At 46.2% G+C, this 20495-nt stretch overlaps 1 protein-coding gene across 1 annotated transcript in view; it reads left to right on the top strand.

Moving 5' to 3' along the window:
• Positions 1-20149, top strand: part of LOC146209633 (neuropeptide CCHamide-1 receptor-like) — a 41551-nt gene extending 21402 nt beyond the window's left edge. The window contains exon 2 of the mRNA XM_084587432.1: positions 17154-20149. Coding sequence (XP_084443558.1) covers positions 17217-18440 — 1224 coding nt within the window. The 5' untranslated portion in view covers positions 17154-17216 and the 3' untranslated portion in view covers positions 18441-20149. The remainder of the gene's footprint in view (positions 1-17153) is intronic.
• The last annotated feature ends 346 nt before the right edge of the window (positions 20150-20495 follow it).

Raw genomic sequence — 20495 nt, forward strand, 5'->3', positions numbered from 1 at the left:
GGTTCGATTCCAGGTGGATAAAGGTTATTTTTATTAACTCTCATTCCATAAGCCGTGAATGGGCATGTTATCATGGGCATGGCTCTGGCAGGGGTAGGAGCATGGCTGCCATGACTGCACACTGGTTGGCCGCAGGGTAGTTTGACTCCACGTGGCCTTATGAGATGGCCGATTTGTGAGGAACCTGCCAACTCAATTCAGATAGGATCAGGGTGACATTAGCATCAGCCAGGCCACGCAGGCACGTTCATATGAAACAGTTAGCCGGGCTCTGTATTGTGGAGATGCACCACAGACACTCGTCATCATGTCTCCACAAATATATTTTGGCAGGACCCGCTATGCCAGGCGGCAACGGGGCAGCGAACCGTCGGCATTGAGTCCTGTAGCCACGTAGAACAAACTTCGCGCGTTTGGCAAGCGCGTTGAGGCTGTCGTCTTCTTCGCCGAGATGACGATGACATGCCACAGCCCCCCCCCCCCTTCTAGCAGCCATGGACGAAGGGGAATGGCGAAAAGCGGACACTGGTAGTGTGAATCGTACGCGGCAAGAATTGGCACGATCGGGAGGGGTTGCAGTGGCACAGTTTGTAACGACATCTAAGTCAAGGTGGGCGGGCTTAAGGCGATCAACGGAGATCGTGTCCGCCTGGCCGTTGATACGCAGTGGCAAATCTAGATTATATTTCTTCAACGCACACTGCAATAAAATAATGCAGCATTACTAAACTTCAGTACTGGTATCATTTTCGAATCTTACGCTAATTTTATTACTCCTCTCACGACTTTAAGAAATGTATAACAGCTACTGCATGCTTAGTATAAAACCAGCACCGCGCACATACTCGAAATACCGGATTATGGTTTATTTAAAGGTTTCGTAATAACTATAAATTCCAGACTTTGCAGTACAATTTGCCATATATCTTAAATACCATAGGCGCAAAATCCCACTCTAAGCTATGTCCGATCACTTTTTCTTAGTATAGAATGTATTCACTTGGTTTAATAACTACTTTCTATATATTCATGAAAGTTGTGTTCTACGTAATTTACACAATTTTATATTTGTCTCATACATTCTAAATACTTTCATCTGCCAATCTGTTCGTTGTTGCAACGTTTTTCTTTTTTTCCTTTTTTCTATATGCACTAGTATGCCATTTCATTTGTTTCGCACAGTGGTTTGAACTCTTTAACTGTATTATTGCTCTCAAATGCCATATTTTTTGCTTCTGCTTTGCTGTTGATTATTGATTGTTGTACCGCCATCTATCAAGCGATAGGGTTCTACGGTCTCGTCACGCTGTTATAACAGCTTTTATTTGCGGGACCCGTCCAGGATGTTTTCTGGGCAAATAAAGAAACGAAATGAAAATGAAAGTTCTTATGATCACGTCGAAGCACCAGGTACGGACCCTTGTATGGCGGCCGTAAGGGTGGACGTACAGCATCGTGGCGAACGAACGCCTGTGTGCACCGCTGCAGTTCAGGGGGAATGTGGATACAACGGGATACTGGCGCTGATGTGGTGGAATGATATTGCCCATTGCGCTACGTAGTCGGCAGGCGTAATTTGTGACGTCAGGAGGCGCGGGGGGCGAGGGTTCGAAGAATTTTCCAGGGACACAGAGAGTGGTGCCAAACGTTAACTCTTCTACACAGGTGTAAGAGTCGCTGCGAAGTGCTGTGTGGAGACAAAGCAAGACGGAGTGTAGGCGCTCAACCTATGATGCAGAAAAAAAGAACGCCATAAGTGAAGCTTTCAACTGCCTGTGAAAACGTTCAATGATGTCGTTCGAAATAGGGTGGTAAGAGGTCGTCATAATGTGGTTGACGTCGAGGAGCCGAGATAGGTTGGTAAATAATGCAGAGTCAAACTGACGACCACGATCAGTCGTAAAGGTGGAAGGAACACCATAGCGGCCGTTATGTCTAGAAGGGGCATCGCTTCAGGCCACCTCGTGAACTTGTTAATGCAGGTTAACAGGTAGCAGGGGTTCCCGCAGGGAGCGAGAGGACCGCCAATGTCGACGTGCAGATGGCTGAATCGGGCGTCTGGGGACGGGAAGGATCCAATAGTAGTCGCAGTGTGTCGGTGCACTTTGCTTTGCCTGCAGCTGAGGCACGTGCGCGACCAGCGGCGAACGTCGACGTTGATGCGAGGCCAGACATAACGAACAGTGACGAGCCGCTGAGTTGCGCGGATGCCTGGATGGCCCAAAGAATGGAGGCCATCAAACACGGATCGGCGGTATGATGGCGGCACGTAGGGCCGAGGGCGACCGGTGGACGTATCACAGACTAGAGGATCGGCGCACTCTGGGAGCTAGACGTCCTCCAATAGTAGAGAGGTGTCGCGCGTACGAAGCCGTTGCAGTTCGGCATCAGTTCGTTGGGCAGCAGCCATAGCTGTGAAGTCGATGATTGGCCGTCCATTGCTCGGCTCATTTACTTCAGCGCGAGAAAGAACATCCGCAACTATGTTCGACTATGTTCGTGACCAATTTCGCAGGTAAATTCGGAAGTAATTTCCGAATTCGGTAAATATTTTCCTAAGGCTATCGAAATGTGGAATGCGTCACCAAGTGAAATTGTTAACATTACTAACCCTGATATCTTCTTTCAAACCATTAAACGATTTTTCGCCAATGAAAATAATGTTATTTGACTGTCGGTGATTGCCATTTCCATTCTGTTCCTTTTTGTTTGTACTGTTTCTGTGTACGATTGACTTGACCTACTCCTGTATGAGCCTGAAGAAGGCTTACAGTAATGATAAAAAAAATATTGGCTAGTTGCCTGATTTCCCCAGGAGCGTAGGAGGAACTGCTCGATTCCAGTGCAGACATCAGAGGTTTGTGGTCGGTCAGGGTGTGAAAAGTGCGACCTCCTTGAAAAAGTGCGGAAGTGCTTCACGGCTGAATATGTTGCAAGCAGCTCTAGGTCGAAGGTGCTGCAGTGGCGCTCAAGGGGCGCAAGCTGTTTGGAAAAGAAGGTGATTGGCTGCCAAACAGGAGCCACAAAAAGTCCGCGCCGAGAGCAGTGTCCGATGCGTCAACCATGAGGGATGTGGGCGCATTACACTTGGGATAGACGAGGAGCGTGGCACCGGCGATGGCAGCTTTGATGCCGCTGAGTGCACGGTCAGTGGTATCGCTCCATGCGACAAAAGCTGTCGGCTTGCTGTGGCGCGAGAGAAGGTCGTGAAGAGGCTGCAGTATTGCAGCACAGCGAGGAATGAAACCCCGATAATAGATGGCGAGGCAGAGAAATTCGCGAAGCTGGCAGGTGGTAGTGGGCCGGGGAAATTGAGTGATGGCGGTGACATGGGCCGGTAACAGGCGGATGCCATGGGCGTTTGCATGACGGCCGAGAAAGTCCAACTCTGCAAAGCTGAACTCGCTTTCCGGTCCATTGACCACGCGACCAAAGCGGCTGAGCCTGGCGAGGACTTGACGCAGATGGAGCTTGTGGGCTTCTGCCTTAAGGCTGAAGACGACAATGTCATCAAGATAGGTAAAGCAGCACGTAAAACCTCGTAGGACTTAGTCAACAAAACGCTGAAATGTCTGGGCTTCATTGCGAATTATGTACCCAAAAGGCATAATAATCGCGGTCTTCGGGATATCCGACGGCTTTACAGGAATCTTCACGAGATAAACCTTCACGATACAAACCTTGATGAAGATTGTGCAGCCATGAAGGGCGATCTAAATTCCTGGATATGTAGAATCGGACAGGGGCAGGGACTGTGGCCGTGTTGAGAGCACGGTAGTTGCCGCACGGGTGCCAGTCGCCGTTCTCTTTGGGTACCATGTGGAGGCGCGATGCCCAATGACTGGAGAAGGGACGGATGAAGACAAGCTCAAGCTTGTGCTCGAATTCATTTTGACGACAGCAAGGCAATCTGGTGCAAGGTGACGAGCGCGAGCAAACACTCGAGGCCCAGTCGTCACAATATGGTGAGTCACGCTGTTCGCAACCGGTGCTTGAAGGGACGGGAGTCGAAAAACGTTCGGAAACTCGGCAAGGACGCTGGACCAAGAGTCGGGAACTGTGCTGTGCACCTGGAGAAGCCGGAGTAGTGGATGGCGGCAAGAGACTCCTTGTACGACTAGGCTCGTTTCGAAATGCAGTATGCGGCTCTGCCGCATGTCACCTAAGAGCTTGTAGTGCCATAGAAAGTCGGCGCCGATAATTGGCGAGCGCACGTCCGCAATGCGAAGAGTCCGACATCGAGAGATACCGACTTCTGGTCGTATGTCCGTATGGTCGATCCGTTGACTGCGACCGCAGGTGGAAAGTCTGAAGGACGGCGTCGCTCAGCCAACATAGGCGGAAGAATACAGATGTTGGCACCGCTGTCGATTAGGTAGCGCACTTTCGTTATATGGTCAGTAACATGGAAGAGGCGACCGGATCGTGGGCCAATAGGATAGGAAATACGTTAGTTTCTCTAGGAAGGTCTTGTGCTAGTAGCAGAAGAAGTCCATCTTCCACCTTCTCACAGGGTTGGTGCCCTTATTCCAGGGCTCCGCTGAGGCCGAGAACACCGATCGCCTTCAGTGTTCGACCGGACCGTTTCCCGCGAAGGAGCAGGGCCGGCGGCATTGGCGTGCGCGAGAGTCATAGCGGCGGTGGTACCAGCAAAAGGTCCTGGAGGGCAGATAAAGGTTCCCAGGAGCACTGCGGTTGGTACGGTGAGGTGGAGATAAGGAACGCGACCGCCGCTTACTAAGGGCTGCAACTTTAGCTGTAAGCAGCGCTATTTGCCGAATGAGCTCCTCATTACTATCGGTGAGGCGGGCATAGTGATCGTCAGTAGCTGCGCTGGGCAAGTGAGAGGCAAGAAGACGACGAATTGTTTCCACGGAGGAAAAACCGGCGTCCATGACCTTATCTGCCAGCTTAGCGAGGGATTATATAGTGTTTCAGATGAAGACGCGCTCAAGATCATGCGCACCTGTGGCGGTAGACGCTGCGGGAAGAGTTCCCGCAGGAGTGCGCTGTCGTGTGATGCAGCGGATTCTCCAGCCAGGGCGGTGATGCGACGCAACAGCTCGGTAGGCTTGCCATCTCCGTGCTCTTTTGAGGTAAGGAGCTGCAGCAGACTACGCGGCTCCGTTTCAGAAGTTCTTTGGATCAGCGTCGCCCGAAGATCATCGTAAGGGCAATCAGCAGGCGGAGAGTGCAGGATGTCGCGAACAATCTTCTCAGTAGTAGGCGTCAGCGCGCCAATGACGTGGCCGAACATGATCACCTGCGAATGATGCAGTGACAGAGGAACAAGGCCTAGAAGGTGAGGAACTAAAGTTCCTAGTCCCATGACCAGAAGTCAGGGGGCTTGAGAGCGGAGACCTCAGACTCATGACGTCGCGCCATGTCAGGCGACGGAGACGGTAGATGAATGCGGGAATTTTTGGCCATGGCTTACACGATCGAAGGTAGGCGGGATGTCGAGCTTCGGGCGCTGGTAGGCCTAGCAAACCGACTGATTTAAGCCCAGGGCAGGATCAGAGAGCGAATACGCGAAGTCCGGTTTCACCAAATTTGTGGAGACGCACCACTGACACTCGTCATGGATTCTTTACAAACATATTTTGACAGGACGCGCTGTGCCAGGCGGCAACGGGACAGCGAACCGCCGGCATTCAGTCCTGAAGCCACGTAGAACAAAGTGCGCGCGTTTGGCAAGCGCGCTGAGGCTATCGTCGTGGAGTGGTGTGCCACATAAGATTATTTATTCTAAATATTATCTATGAGAACTACCCAAGAAATCAGTGCATAGACGACCAGCAAAGACGGCGTATTTACACAAGAATCGGCCAGATTCTTGGGCCGTTACTGTTGTCGCGTCAAACACTTAAAGAGGGAGCTAGAATGTCCTTCATTTCTTTTTTCTTTAATTTCTCGCCTAGTTCGGTGATTTGTTTTCATGGCACAGATAAAATAGCAAAGGTGCCTGAGACGCTGTGCAGAGGCTGACGAAAGTCGTTTCCCAGATTTACAATTCCTTCCCAGTGATCTTACTCAATCATTCTGCGAGCTGAAAAAACCTCGTCGGATTGTTTCGAGATTGTTACGCACGCACGCCGTGGCTTCCGCTGCCGGCATCCGCCGTGGGGCACCGGGCTTCTATCTGTGTCCTTCGGAGACTGAGAAAGGGAACGGGCGACGTGGGAATTACGTTCGATGCAAGGGCACGATATAAAACGGACCGATGTGGCAACTGTGAACTTGTAAGCGCGCCGCTTTAAGCTGAGCGCAATTTCCCATGCCCACGCTCTCTGCTGTTTTTGGCACCTAGTACGGGTGTATGATTATATCTTTTGCTTTATTTTTTCTTTGCTCGGAGCAGAAGCGATCATTGCATTCGAAGATCGCATACTCTGAGGGATAGTCTGAGCGTCGTGCAAAAAACTACGCCGTTTTCATGAAGCTTAGGTGTGTGGCAAAGGAAAACGCAGCTGGGGAGAGCGAAGAGCAAAAAAGTAGGAGACGCCCAAGCGTCCGCTTAAGAGTAGACACAATAGCACCGTTGACACGGCCTCTCCTAGCAATTGGTATACATCCCTTTTTTTTTAATACGGATTCTGAGGAAATTAGGGAACAGTATACGAGTATATGTCTCACTTTTTGGCGGGCGCCCACATGTACAATGAACAGCATACATTGAAGGTGCATATGCCATCGATTCGAATCCTTATCGCAAACTAGCGTCCAATTTAAAATGGCGGTAATAATGAACGGGCAGCCAAACGCTAAGTTAACAACCTGAACGCTGGGGAAAGAACACTTGCTTCACAACTTTGATACCAATTCAGGTTCTCAATTTTTAAACGGGTTTTCGGCACTCTCGAAATCTTCCTGTGGGCCTAAGGACAGGCAATCGCTCTTCAGGCGACTTAAACTGTCGCGTGAAATTGCTAGAGCTGTCATGTGCTTCAAAATATCCTCCTGAAATTTGTCTGAACACGGTGCCCCTCAGAGCTTATGTTAGTTGGGTGATGCTCCGCCTGCATTGATACTTCGACGATCGCATTAAAAGGGAATACTTCTGATGCTTGAATTGGCAACGTTGAAGAAGACAAAAGAAAAAAAAAAGCCTACGGTGAATAATATAACTTCTTGTACGGCACAATTTTTTGGGCAATTATATTGATGGTTTGCGTTTCGATCTGGCCGAAAACTCAGTTACAACCCGCTGGACTTCTGAACCAACGTTATAGTTCCGAAAAAAGCAGATATGAACTGAGGGAGCAATGGTGAATTCCAAAACTGGGTTTTTCCTTATCCATCACTTTGTCTTTTTTATGTTATTTCTATGCTTCTTTGCACTGCAGCCAAAGGCCAAGGCTTGCCGTCTAGCTCGGTTGCGTTTTCGTCTCGCCTGTAAACGGACATCAAAATAAATTAATTTGCAAGCGGGGAATCACCTTGGATAGAGCGGAATTCCCCGTTCGACGCATCACGGCATGAAAGCTTGCGCTCACCTTTCAAGGCTCTTAACTCGTGACTACAGCCTTTCTGTTAATAGAGGTGTTGATACGCTCGGCTTTGCCGAGAAACTCCTTTGGTTAGCTAATCACTTACCATTTATTTCGCTGGTAGTATTCCTCAATTGTGATGGTGTACACAAAGTCGCGCGATGGTAAAAGAAAAAAACTCCTCGCCGCGCCAAAAAGGTATGGGGTAGGCCCAGCGAGTGACTAGAAAACGATGCTTAGAGTTGTTGACGAGTTTGCTATTTCCTTGTTCAATGATGTTCGCTGCCTGTGTACTGATTCAATTATAGGATCAATATAATGGAATTGAAATATTCAGGAATGACGGGTATAATCTAATTTCAGAACAATTTATAGTTATGACGGACCTTCATAATGCATGGAGTTCTTCCGGAACGATTGGGTGGGCTCGGCGCTTGCTTCGAATCTTGTTTTCTTTCTGCGTAATGCTTAAGTAGGAAAAGTTCACCCTCTAGCGTTTATTTTGTAGTCACATGAAACCGTATTTTGCCTCCCTCGTTTTTCACAATATGTAACAATCCGCATACTTCATCCCAATTGGCAACACAACACAAAAATTGTGCATCCCCATGGCGTGTATGCTGCGAAGAACGACACTCGCTTTCATTACTGAACTTTTAGAAGAGAGCGCAGTTTTTAGGAGGATGGTGATGGAGTGCAGTGCAAGAGAGCGATATTGTCGCTGTTTGTTTTCAGCCGTTAGATTCTGACAACTCGCGAACGAAGACCGTTGCGAATGCAAGATTCCACAATAATGAATCTGATTTAAAACCCAATACCTTGAAGAAAAAACGACCGTCGTACAGGTTAAATAGATATCCATGCGTCTATGTTATATGTAAACAGTGTTTAACACAGTTCATTAATATAATGCCTAGCGTCACAGTATTCACTTTCGGAGAGAATGCAAAGGTGGGTCTTGATTTATGGTAATGCGCAAGCTTTACTTGCTTTAACGACACGTGTTAAGCTGGTTTGAGGCGGCGACGCTGAAATATTTCGGTATAACTGTGTCACGATTGCACTCGGATAGTTTTTTTTTGGAGGCTAATATTTTATTAGCTTCGTACTAGTCGATCGTGCTACAAAAATGTACAAAAGCATCATGCATTCATTTACCAGGAGAGATGAATGAAGAAAGGATAAGCAGCGTTTGCCCGAACAGCGCTCACGGAGGGCATGAACACTCTCCGCATTTGTCTGCGGAAGTGCCGAATCATCCAAAAGCTGTCTTATGGAGAGCCGGAAACGCGCTGCAGCGAACGCATTTATACCGTGCCGCCTCATGTTTCGCTATGTGAGACCATTCTCTCTTCGTCAATCAATTTACAGCGACGCAGCTCTGGGGTGAAATAAAGTCCTCGCGTGGTGTGCAATATTAGCCTGCGTGCTGCCTGGGTTAATTACCCAGAGTTAACGTCAGCAGAAATGTCCTAATTACACTCAGAGTAAACAAGGAAACGCTACACGAACAGGCAAAATCACACCATCTTGCCTTAACTCATCTGCTACTTGATTAAATTCATCCTAAATTTTTTTTTCATTTCACTATTGCTCTGTAACTACTCAGAGTGTAATACATAAGCACAAAATATTGCATGCGCATCTAATGCCCTAGTACCAGCTCCCCTTTTTTTCTTTATGTATTTCGCTTTTTGCCTGGAGAACTCGGGATTGATTGTATTCGGCAGATCATCGAGGGAACATCGCACATTAGACCTTTAAAGGCTCCTTTTTATTCGCAGCATCGTACAAAGCGGTCTCCTCTCAGATATAAAACTCTCGCTATAACGTTTAGTCCCATACCTCCAGAACTCGCACCGGACCCGCAGGAAAGAGTCATCGAGATTGCGTTACCAAACGATCACACTCTCGGTAATGTCCATCTTCGACTGACTTGAGTTCCTCAAAGTGGCTTGAATGGGTAAGAGATCCCATCAATAATGGGATTTTCACAAAAGTGGTTTACCCCTATCCCTGACATAGATACGTGCAACATTGAAGCCTACTAAGAAATATGGCGATGTCTCGCGATTGCAATGTGTAGGTTGGCAGTGCTGCAAATAAGAAGGAATGTTAGGCGGAAAAACATGTCGCTAAAAAAAGGTGACTAGGTCCGCAATGTTTTCTCTGTATATCTTTCTGCTTTAAAGCCTTCACCTTTTTCACATCTATCACCTGCCAGCGGAATCCATATAACAGTGGTAGACTAGCGGTAATAGACTCGGCCACCTATCTCGAGCACAATAGCCTTGACCACAACAGCAAGGGCCCGCGACGCGGTGCAGACATTGCCACACGTACAATAATGGGCGATTACGAGCGGGTCGGCGTAAACAGTTTCTTGTGCTGAAGCGAGGCACTCTAATAAAACACCGATTATAAAAAAAATAGTTTTGCGCATGCTTAGCGTGGAGGTCAATCAATGCTTGCAAGAAACTTTAATTTATATTTGCCGCATCCAGGGGGTAAGGAGCTGCGGCACTCCGTTAGAAAAATCGGTATGCTTAGCGCGCAAGGTTTACTGAATTAGTTCAGTAAGTTAGTTCAGTTCAGTTCATTACATCCTATTGCAGAAAAAATATAGTTGGTAAAACCAGTTGCCATATGTAGTTTCCTTGTGGCAGCTTTTATGTGGAGCTGGATTACATTGGCATATCCGTTATTTCGTTCTCAACCGCCGTTTGATAGTGAAATTTGACACTATAAAAAACACTATGCGCATTTACAAACGTCTCATGCATTGTTCCTCCCTTGCTTTTCACTCAAGGTTTTTTCTAGTGCCGCGGTGAGTATGTCTTCAGGCATCGAGCATGTTACGATAGCGTCTCAAACATAATTTTTTCACATGCAGATGACAAAATAGACATACGAGTTTGCGCCTTGCTCTTAGCGATCTGTGAACGGTTCGCCCTGTAAACCTCCTGTTGTTAATAAAACAAGGTGTCTAATTTGCCATCGTAGCACCATATGAACGGAAGGCGAGGCGGCAGTATAGGAGCATATGTGTTATAAATTGAGAAATTAAGTGATCCTGGGGCTGAGCGTGTTTTGATGTTTGTGTAGACGTCATATGCCTAAGTTTCTGGACTTGATCCGACGTCGAGAGAGCAGGTGTGCAGAAGACATAAGCCGCGTCTTTTTAGGAGTTACATGTTTTTGTGCTGTACCTGGCGCATGATTAGAAGGAGCATTCCAGCAGTAAAAGAAGAAAGAATGAACCACCGAGCATGAAGATCAAATAGAGGTGCTATTTCTTATGGTTTGTGTTATTAAATTGTGTTTTAAAACTTAGTCGGGACAATTCGGTCATCCCACATGCACGTAACAGCAGTGGCGTCGGTAATAATTTGTCTTTCATAGGAAGAATAACCTGAAGGAAGTTCACGAACCTGGCGGCGTCCGGTTGCTAACAGGCGAGGTAGTATTAGCTGAGAGCATTTTGTAATTGGATGAACATTTTATGCAGTCTTGTCGCCTTAGGTAGAAAGCAGCAGCCGCTAACTTGATGTCTAATTCTTTCTAGTAACAAGATCTACAGATGGCGTGCCTATATACGAAACAATAACAATGATATAGTGCGCTTCTGCTACGTTCATGTGATCGGTTAAACACTCTCGCAAGATTACTTCTTGGGTCTTACCTGCAGCTTCCAAATGCAGCCTGATTTCGGACTGAGCCAGACTATTGCGTCTTCACAACAACTGTTGGGCGAGTTGGTCAGACATAATGTTTTGTGAATTCGCGTAATAACGCGGGGTCTAGTGAAAACGAGAGAGGAGAGCACTGTGTTTGTCCCTTCATCTAGTCTAGGATTCGTGCTCTTGTGTTGCTTCAGTTAATATCGTGTATGAAGCTCATCCATTGCAATAATCCCTTTACGGTTGCCATGCCACACCAGTAGCGAGTTCTAAGATTTTCAGTGCACGTTAGGGGGCCCTTTTTCTATCGGAGCCCCTAGTCAGCCATTAACTCAAGCAGCCATCCACCTCAAGCGCCGCCACGTGCGCCTCGTTTGTCCACGTCACCCAGCACCACTTTAAAGGCTTGGATAACAGCGAATTTCAAATCACGCACAAAAACACGCACATAGGAACTTCTGCATGAACGAGCGTGTGGCCAGAACTGTCATCATGGACGCGGTTGGTGCTAGGAAGTGCATGCAACAGTTTGTTGGACGCCTTGGCGCCACGTCGCCGCCTCCGCATCAGCCCATTGTAACCAAAAAAGGTTGTCGCCAAATATTCTAGCTAAGCTGCAGTTTATATTATAGAATAAACTTGTCTTGTTCTTGAGATTTTTAGTTGAACTGCCAGTTTGCCGTTATCATTTTGTTTAATGTAAATTAAGACTTTCGGCGGAATTGTTAATCAAGTAATAGTCTTCATTTCTCATCATAAAGAGATCACTGATCATAGACGGCTTAATTTACGTTCTGAATCCTGTTCATCAGACCAAAACCAGATATTAGAAACAAAGTAAGAGAAACGCTCCACATATCCGATGATTCCTTCGCTGAATACAATCGACGCTCGCACTCATTCTCATCAGAGAAATCTTCTCTTTCCAGCTGAATTTTGTAATGCCACGTAAGAAATGAATGCTCAAGTAGGGGGTATACCGCGAGCTTTCTACATCTACATAATGAGGTATTTAGGCATAGCCGGCAGTGATTCGTAGAGGAGGAAGTAATAATTCAGCATTGGCAGGTTTCCTTGCTTGAAATATCCTGCACATTTTAGCAGTTGTGGCCCTTTCTTCTAGCGTTGCTCTGAGTGCCAGCACTTACGTACCGTTTTGATGCGAAGCGTATGCAGCTCGTTCAGTTGAAAAATCATCGCCGTAACTGAAATTGAGAAAAGTGGTGTTGTAGAAAAGACGCACATGACTTTGTATTAATATTTCACGCAAGCGTCCTTTGGACAACTTTCAGGGCGGTGTCATACCTTTTCCCTTCCCATATTGCATCCGTCCTCAAGCCAGGTTAGAGGCTGGCGTCAGATAGAGATTCGAACAGACGGGTAATATATCTCAGATAAGTGTAGGCGCCCAGTGAGAATCGAGATAAGTGGTGCACTTTGCCCTAAAACCCACTGAAACAAAAAATAAATCCGGGTTCGATCCCGACCACAGGGGGCCTGCGTTTCGATGGAGGCTAAACGAAAAGGCGTCCGTGTGCTGTGCTATGTCAGCGTACGTTAAAGCTTCCCAGGTGGTCGAACTTACTCCGTAGCCCTTCAATGCGGCTTCTCTTTCTCTCTTTCCACTGTCATTCCAACCTTCCTGCCTACCCCTACGGTGCGGGTCAGGTGTCCACAGAAACAAGTGTGACAAATACTCCACCTTTTCCTTCCTGTGAACCAATTATTACTAATAAAAATAAATCCATTCGCGGAATACAAAGGCGCGCTGTTACAGGAACTTATGCGTCGACTATTGAAGGGTTACTGACCAGGGTCTAGAAAATTGAAACAGGCCCCACTAATTCGACGAGGTATCAAATAAAGACTGTCCGAAATACCACATCGATGCGCGCTCTGGAGAGCGGCGGAAACGTAAATCGGAGCTTCCTTATTTTCCTTTAGGAAAGCGAACCTTCTCTTTCTGCATGCTAGCCCGTCCATGACCCAACAGCTGGGACGGCATTCATTGGTCCGTCTCTGTGGCTGAGAGGTAAATGTTGGGCTTGGACCACTAATTTTTGTTAGTCGCTCGCTGTGGGCTTTTCTGTTGCGCATTTCATTTTCATACACGCGTAATACCCCCCAAAAAAGTAGCCCTTTATTTTCTTTTCTTAATTCTTGTACGTTTTAGAGTGTGCTGTATACTGCGCACCTCAAACAGGCAGGTGACCGGGAATACACGAAAAGACTTCGCTCAGATGTACACAAACACAGAGACAAGCTTGTACACGTGTACCAGCCTGCTGTTCTAAGAAATGTTTTAGAGAGCCGCTCGTCAGCGCCTGTTGAGCTGACAAAGCCCTATGAAAATGGATGCAAGCGGCGAGGAGGAAGAGGTTGGACGAGCATGCCGCGAGAAGCTCCCGTCTTCCCTTTCGTACAAAAAGGCGCCTTAAAGTCTCCGTGCTCCCACATCACAAAAATGGCTAATTGCATGCGTGGAGAGAGGCGGACTCACTACGGCTGCCAGAAGAGAGTCCCTCGTCTTTTCGCCGGCCAGGAAAACAATGACCGCGTTTTTAGAAATAATGTGTCGACACGTGCATGACCAGGCAATACAGAACTGGAGCGAAACTGGTTCCTTTATCAACGAACCATTTACTCGATGTCAGGAATCACAAAGTCAGGAAGGCCCGAAAGCGCAAGTCGCGGGTAATAAATGAAACGCTTTCATCAGCACTTGTCGCTCGTACGAGCATTGGTAGCTGTGTCGTTAGCAACAACTTGCGCACGCGTAGCAAAATGGAACAATAAGGTTTAAAATAATCTCTTTCCTCCTCCTTGCCCCACATGTTGACATCAAGTTAAAGATCACTTATCATGGTAGTCAATTGCTTCTTAGTCAGCATCATTTAATATCTGCTCTTTTGTCCCCATTGACGTGAAAAAGACACGTTCAAGCGTTTTTTCACACGTGCTGTTGGTTTCTGTGATTGGTAATCTGTTCAGTTTGGTGGAAACACAGTGTTTGACGCTGGGGTATAAAGAGTTAAGCCCATATCCCAGTTCCACCATAGTTATTAACGTCAAATATAGGGATTTAGATACGAGTCATCTGTTTATATATTCTATGATATAAATGATTGGCAGTAGATAGGTAGGGTCAGCATGTATAGCGTGGGGCTACATGCGCCTAAAAGTAAGCTATTTGCTTTCCTTGAAAGATTCCCTTAAATGTAACTAATCAAGCTCCCAGTGAAAGCCAACAACGACACTTATAATAGAATTTAATTTCTACAGGGTAAGACTGCATAATTGATTTATGTTTCGATGTAGCAAATGCAGCTTTTGCGGGGACTCGGGAGTACCATTTAAAAAAAAAAATTTTTTTTTTTTTTTGCTGTAATGCACGCCGTTTCTTGAGCGAAAATCCATGTGGATCTTTCTACAGATCAAATCGCAGGTGAAAAAGCCGAATACTAAAGCCTGACGGTTAAAACGAAAGGTGCATATGAAGTTTCTAACGAGTGTAAAATATGTGTTTGTGAAAGGTTATGGGAATTTCATAGAAGATTGGAACTTGCCTTTCCAGAACCATTTTCCTGTATTCATATAAATATTCACAACTAAAGATTGTTTAAATTCCGTCGAAACAGGGTACACCTGAAAGGCAACAAAGAAAAAAGAATTAGTTAAATGTTTGACATTCCGCGGGACAACAATGACAACTAGCATCTACTGTTTCATGGCATCACTTTAAAATATTAAAAAGCGCAGATCTATCAGCGCATTTGGAACAATAACATATTTTTAATGACATCACCGCATATTTTGTAATAATTAAAGCCGCTCCCCCGTAACAATAGTACTCTTTATTAGAAGGATTTGACGAGGCCTGATTCTTATGACATACATAAAAACGGGATGCCTATGGTTTCTTCATCATCATCATCATCAGCAACAATAACAACCGGACTATACGCACTGCAGAGCGAAGGCCTCTTCCATATTCCTCCAATTTACCCGGTCCTGCGCTAGCCGCATCCACTTGACCACTCGAATTTCTTAGTCTCATCCACCCACCTAATTTTCTGCCGCCCTCTGCTACGCTTGCCTTCCCATCACCATTTCTTCTTATTTCGACTAGAATATCAGTAACTTGAGTTATTTTTCTGACCCACTGTGCACACTTCCCATCTCTTAACTTTGGGCCTACCAGTTTCCTTCACATAATAAACCATAGGTTTAGTATCTGTGTTCTAAACTGTTGCCTCATTTTCGTGTATGTCACATTTGACGCCACGAGGCATACCTCCATAAGTATTATATGAAAACTGCAACGTTCTCACATGTGGTATCTCAGGTCCATAGAGCCTATAGGGTATGACCTAAACTTAGTTTAAATTTCAAGTAATAATCTAAAATGTGTAATTTTAAAAGAGTAAGCCCAACGTAACTCAGTTTTTTTCTCTCTACAAGACGGCATAAAAAACACGCTAGCTGAGCCCGGAAATCACAGTACCCCATCTTTAAGAAATAATTGGACAGATGTTCAGCGCTTATAATGTTCTATAACCCTTCGCTTCATAAGAATGTGGGTTTAGCGCCGTCGTTTAAGGAAGCACTCAAGCTTTTGGACAAAAGTAATAGTCGAAGTTTCAGCGTCGTGCTCACGGATAAAATTTACAATCCAACTGTATGGTTGCTTGAAGCTAACAGGCGGTGGAAGTTAATAGCCTCAATCTAGAAATATTCACTCTTCCTTATATCAAAACCAGCTGAAAAGACAGAATACAGCAATCAGTACAAATCTGGCCAGTCCTCGGTCCTGCTGAATTCCAACGTCTGAAATATTTAGATAAAAAAGACGTCTGAAACGAAACTTTTCTAAATGATTAAAAAAAAAAGCGTGCCGTGTGTAAAAATGGGTGGTTCCCAGTGAGATACAATACTCTGCATTTTAGAAACGTTATATGAGTTATTAAGCTCACTTGGGCTTAGTTATATTATGCAGTATTTTTAGGCGCTAAATGAGGTTATGCGCAGTTATTTCTCATTACTGGTTGGCAACTTTGCAATTATGCACTTTGTGTGTTTCCCCTGCTCATGCTTACGACTATTCTTGATAAAAGTGGGCAAATAGTGACACAAAACAATACCTGTAGATATCTCAACGCTTGGGGACCCACTCAGTCCATCCTTCTTGGCGGATTGAGAAATGATGCGCAGAAACAAAGAGCGGCCCTTGGTTTTAATTTGTTCACACGTAACTCAGCCCATTCACGTATGCCGATGGAAGCTTACATCTGCAATTGGATAGCAGCTATGCAATACTAGTCACATGTTTTTCTTCTGTTTTAGTTAAAGTAAGCAGCCTGTTCGAAAGGCCTGCCAATGAACGTGCTTGAAACTAGCGAAAATTGTAATCTTTACGGTTTAACAAGGTCGCAAGGCCCACTCCCATTTTAGGTAAACATGGAAATTGTTTTAATTTCTGAAAATGTTGATGGCACAATTACGATTGCTTCATCGGTGATTTTATCTCTCCCAGGAGTTCGATAATAGTAACGTGCTCACTGTTTTTTCATGCGGTTACTGTAAAAAATAGAATCTCCTTGCTTCATTGATGACTTCGAAATTTTCGAAAGTTGGAAATTAGCTTTCCTGTGCATGATAGGAGTGCATCACAGTACTAATCTTTTATATGTTGTAATAAAAAAGGTCAAACAGGCATGTGGAAGACACAGAGCCGAAGACTGCATTGCCTATAAAATGTTCCCTGTGGTAAAATATGGGTGAAACAAAAACCGTCGTCAGGGTTTTGCTCTTGAAAGCGTATAAATATGAGGGAGGTTTTAGGCCATAGATACGAGTGTTGCTTAAAATCATGAAAGCATCGGTTTTCTGTCAGTATGGAACCGTTGTTTTGCATTAGATTCTTGATTGCAAAGTGCAGCACTGTTTTCGAATCCTAAGGCACTTTTTCTTTTCAATTTTGCAGTAGCTGCTGGTGCAGAACCCGCACAGATCGCAGAAAGGACCTGGTGGCCCCTGTCTCCTGCTCATGGCCGCCGTACCTGAAAGCTACAACATGCTGTCCACATCGACACTAAGACCCCTGGTGGCGAATGTCACGGCAGTGACTCTGCGTGTGACAAGGGACCAGTCCGTACCGCGCTATTACAATGACACTCCAACATCTCACCTGAATCTCACCACGGGCCACGGTGATTCCGAGGAGTTCGTGCCGTACGAGCAGAGGCTAGAGACATACGTGGTGCCTACGCTCTTCGCCTTCATATTTCTCGTTGGGCTCCTCGGGAACGGAACATTAATACTTGTGTTCATCCGAAACAGGACGATGCGCAGCGTTCCCAACATCTACATAATGAGCCTCTCCATCGGCGATTTCATCGTCATCGCAGGCACTGTGCCCTTCATTAGCACAATATACATCCTGGACTCGTGGCCGTATGGATTATTCTTGTGCAAGCTTAGCGAGTTCCTCAGGGATGTGTCCATAAGCGTAACCGTGCTGACGTTGACCGTGCTGAGCATAGACCGCTACGTAGCCATCGCCATGCCGCTCCTTAACCACAAGGGGCGGCGACACACAAGAAGAACAGTAACCATCATGCTCACAATTTCTGTATGGATGGTCGCCGTCCTAATGGCTGTGCCCGGAGCCCACTACTCCTTCGTTATGGAAGTGCAGGCGACTCCCGATCTTCACTACAGCGTTTGCTACCCGTTCCCACCTGAAATGTGGCCCTGGTATCCTAAGCTTATGGTGCTCATGAAGTTCCTTATCCAATACGCACTCCCACTTATCATCATCACCACTTTCTACTGCATGATGGCTCGACAACTTATCCGGACATCGCGAGCCCACCTTACTCAGCCAGGTTGCGGCGGCGTAGCCCAGCTGAAGCAAATGAAGGCCCGCGTCAAGGTGGCCAAAATCGCCCTTGCTTTCGTCGTACTCTTCGCAGTGTGCTTCTTCCCCAACCACGTGTTTATGATGTGGTACTACTTCGCGCCGGACGCCCCGTCACGTTATAACAGCTTTTGGCATGTCTGGAAGATCATGGGCTACGTAATGACCTTCGTCAACTCCTGCCTGAACCCCATTGCTTTGTACCTGGTGAGCGGAGTGTTTCGGAACCACTTCAAGCACTACCTGTTCTGCGGTCGGCGGCAAGGCGTGCACTCCCGCAACAACTCATACTCCTTCCGCACCATCCACAGCTCGAGCATGTCCAAGTGCACCGCTTCAACAAAGATCTGACAAATGTCCTGCCTCCGCAGGAGGGCGAAGCTCAGGTGCGACGGGCAGAACGGCTTGCCACCGAACGACGAACCGGACTTGAGGTTCATATCAGAGGAAACGTTTTGAACGCGCTTCTCGTCTGCTCGGCTATAACTTCCGATCGTTCGGGAGACTGTGTCATCGTGCCACTTCCGCGCACCTTTTCTCAGCTCGTCTAATACGAACAGGATCTCTGGCGAATGGAACAAGCATTCGCAGCACCACACGTTTCAACGTTACCTGCGCTGTAAGGATTGATGGTGCTGGTAGTGAGAAAACAGGTAGAGGGAGATTACAAGGGCCACGAACGCTCAGCATTCTCATGTCAAAGACTGCCCTAACGACAATGTCTGCTTTATCGAAGAGAAGGAGCGGACATCCGCTATCGGCATATATAGAAACGTGATTAGGATAAACAAATCGCGTATTCCAGTAGGTGATTTGTTGGGAGTTAACTTATCTTCTAGCTGATAGGGCGAGGTTCAAAAAGCACTAATTGAATCTGGTATAGGTTCTTGAAGAAGTTGCAATTGTATAGTTTTAGACTCTATTGACGTCTTTTTTCTCCTTTGTGGATTCAGAGAGCAGCTTCGAATCACTGATTGGAATACGCTTTGAGCCACAGTAGCCCTCAAGCATCTTCTATGGGTCCTGTACTCATCCTCTAATGTGATCTAGCATTTCGTATTTATAGAAATCAAAAGATATGTCGAAGCGAGAGAATTCTGCATGGTGCAAGAAAGTGTTTTCACCGACGCAGTTCTTCGTGTTTCAATGTATGCCGATAGTGCACGGCGACTTTCCCGTTGGATCTCTAGTAATGATCTGAGTATGTTCTTTACTTTGTAGCACAGTACAGTGCCGTCGAGAGTGAACGTCTAGAGAGTAAAGGTTGCCGGAATGACGACGCTAGACGATGTCACCTGTATGGTGCCCGATTTGCGGATAAGCCAATTCTCAACGATGAGCCCTTGGACCCCTGATCAATTGCTCGATGTAGAGGACATGAGACGTCTACATGGTTGCAGCTGTCCCATTTTGTGCAAGTGAAGCGATGAACTACGCAATACGTGTGCTGAGTGGACAGTTGGCCAAGGATTCTCGAAGCGAAACCTCTTGCCTCATCACCGTAAGAGCTTCTGCCTCTCTCGACGCAGTCCAAGCTGTGGATCAATGAAATTAGTTTCACGCCCTGCGCATACTAAGCTGTCCTCCACATTCAACAGGACTCTCACGTTAACGCTGGCATGTATTTACGTCATGGGTGCCTTGTGCGGACGTTTGCTCTCGGCTCTGCCTATACTGTGTTCAGTGCAATTTGAAGTGTGCTGTGATGTGGTGTTATGATTAAAGTCAGTGTCATAGTGCCAACATACTGGCTTTCCATATTCGTGCATTCCGTATTTAATTAATGTGCAGACCAGTAGCAATTTGTAAGAGAATCATGCGCAGAATCTTGTTTCGCTAGCGCATTAATCACTCTCCCACTCCTGCCCTTGCTATGTACACCGTATATTTACACCGTGGTCTCTGGTCTTTTCCCTTGACATTAGGCGAACATTGTAGATCTCGAGCAACTTTAAAACCAATACATTCTGGCACGTTAAATGTAAACCGCTGATCACCTTCTTGAAAGGCGTTCTCGCTATATACGTTGCTACGCAGGCTGTCGCTTACTCAAAAATTATGGGCACACTGGGACCAAGTGCTACTGTATGGTTTTATCATCAGTACTCGAGAGCTGTATAAAATTTACAGCTGCTATGCTTCATGCGTACCGCAGCATTAATAGAACATTCTGCCCTGAACACGTATATTAACCTTCTGTTTGAGCAAAACCGCTCATTTGTTTCAGCATTCAAGCCTTCTATATTGGATTAATTATTCTTGCAGCACTCTCAATCTCTTCTCATACAACCTCTTATACACAAATGGCTTCACGACTCTTCCGCTTCTCTTAAGCAGAGATATTGGATGTTAGGTTTAAACCTTTCGATGAAAATACAGCATCAAGATGACGCACTTTACACATGA

The sequence above is a fragment of the Amblyomma maculatum genome, chromosome 1, assembly GCF_055883805.1.
Source record: "Amblyomma maculatum isolate TAMU_Amacu chromosome 1, ASM5588380v1, whole genome shotgun sequence".
NCBI lineage: Eukaryota > Metazoa > Arthropoda > Arachnida > Ixodida > Ixodidae > Amblyomma > Amblyomma maculatum.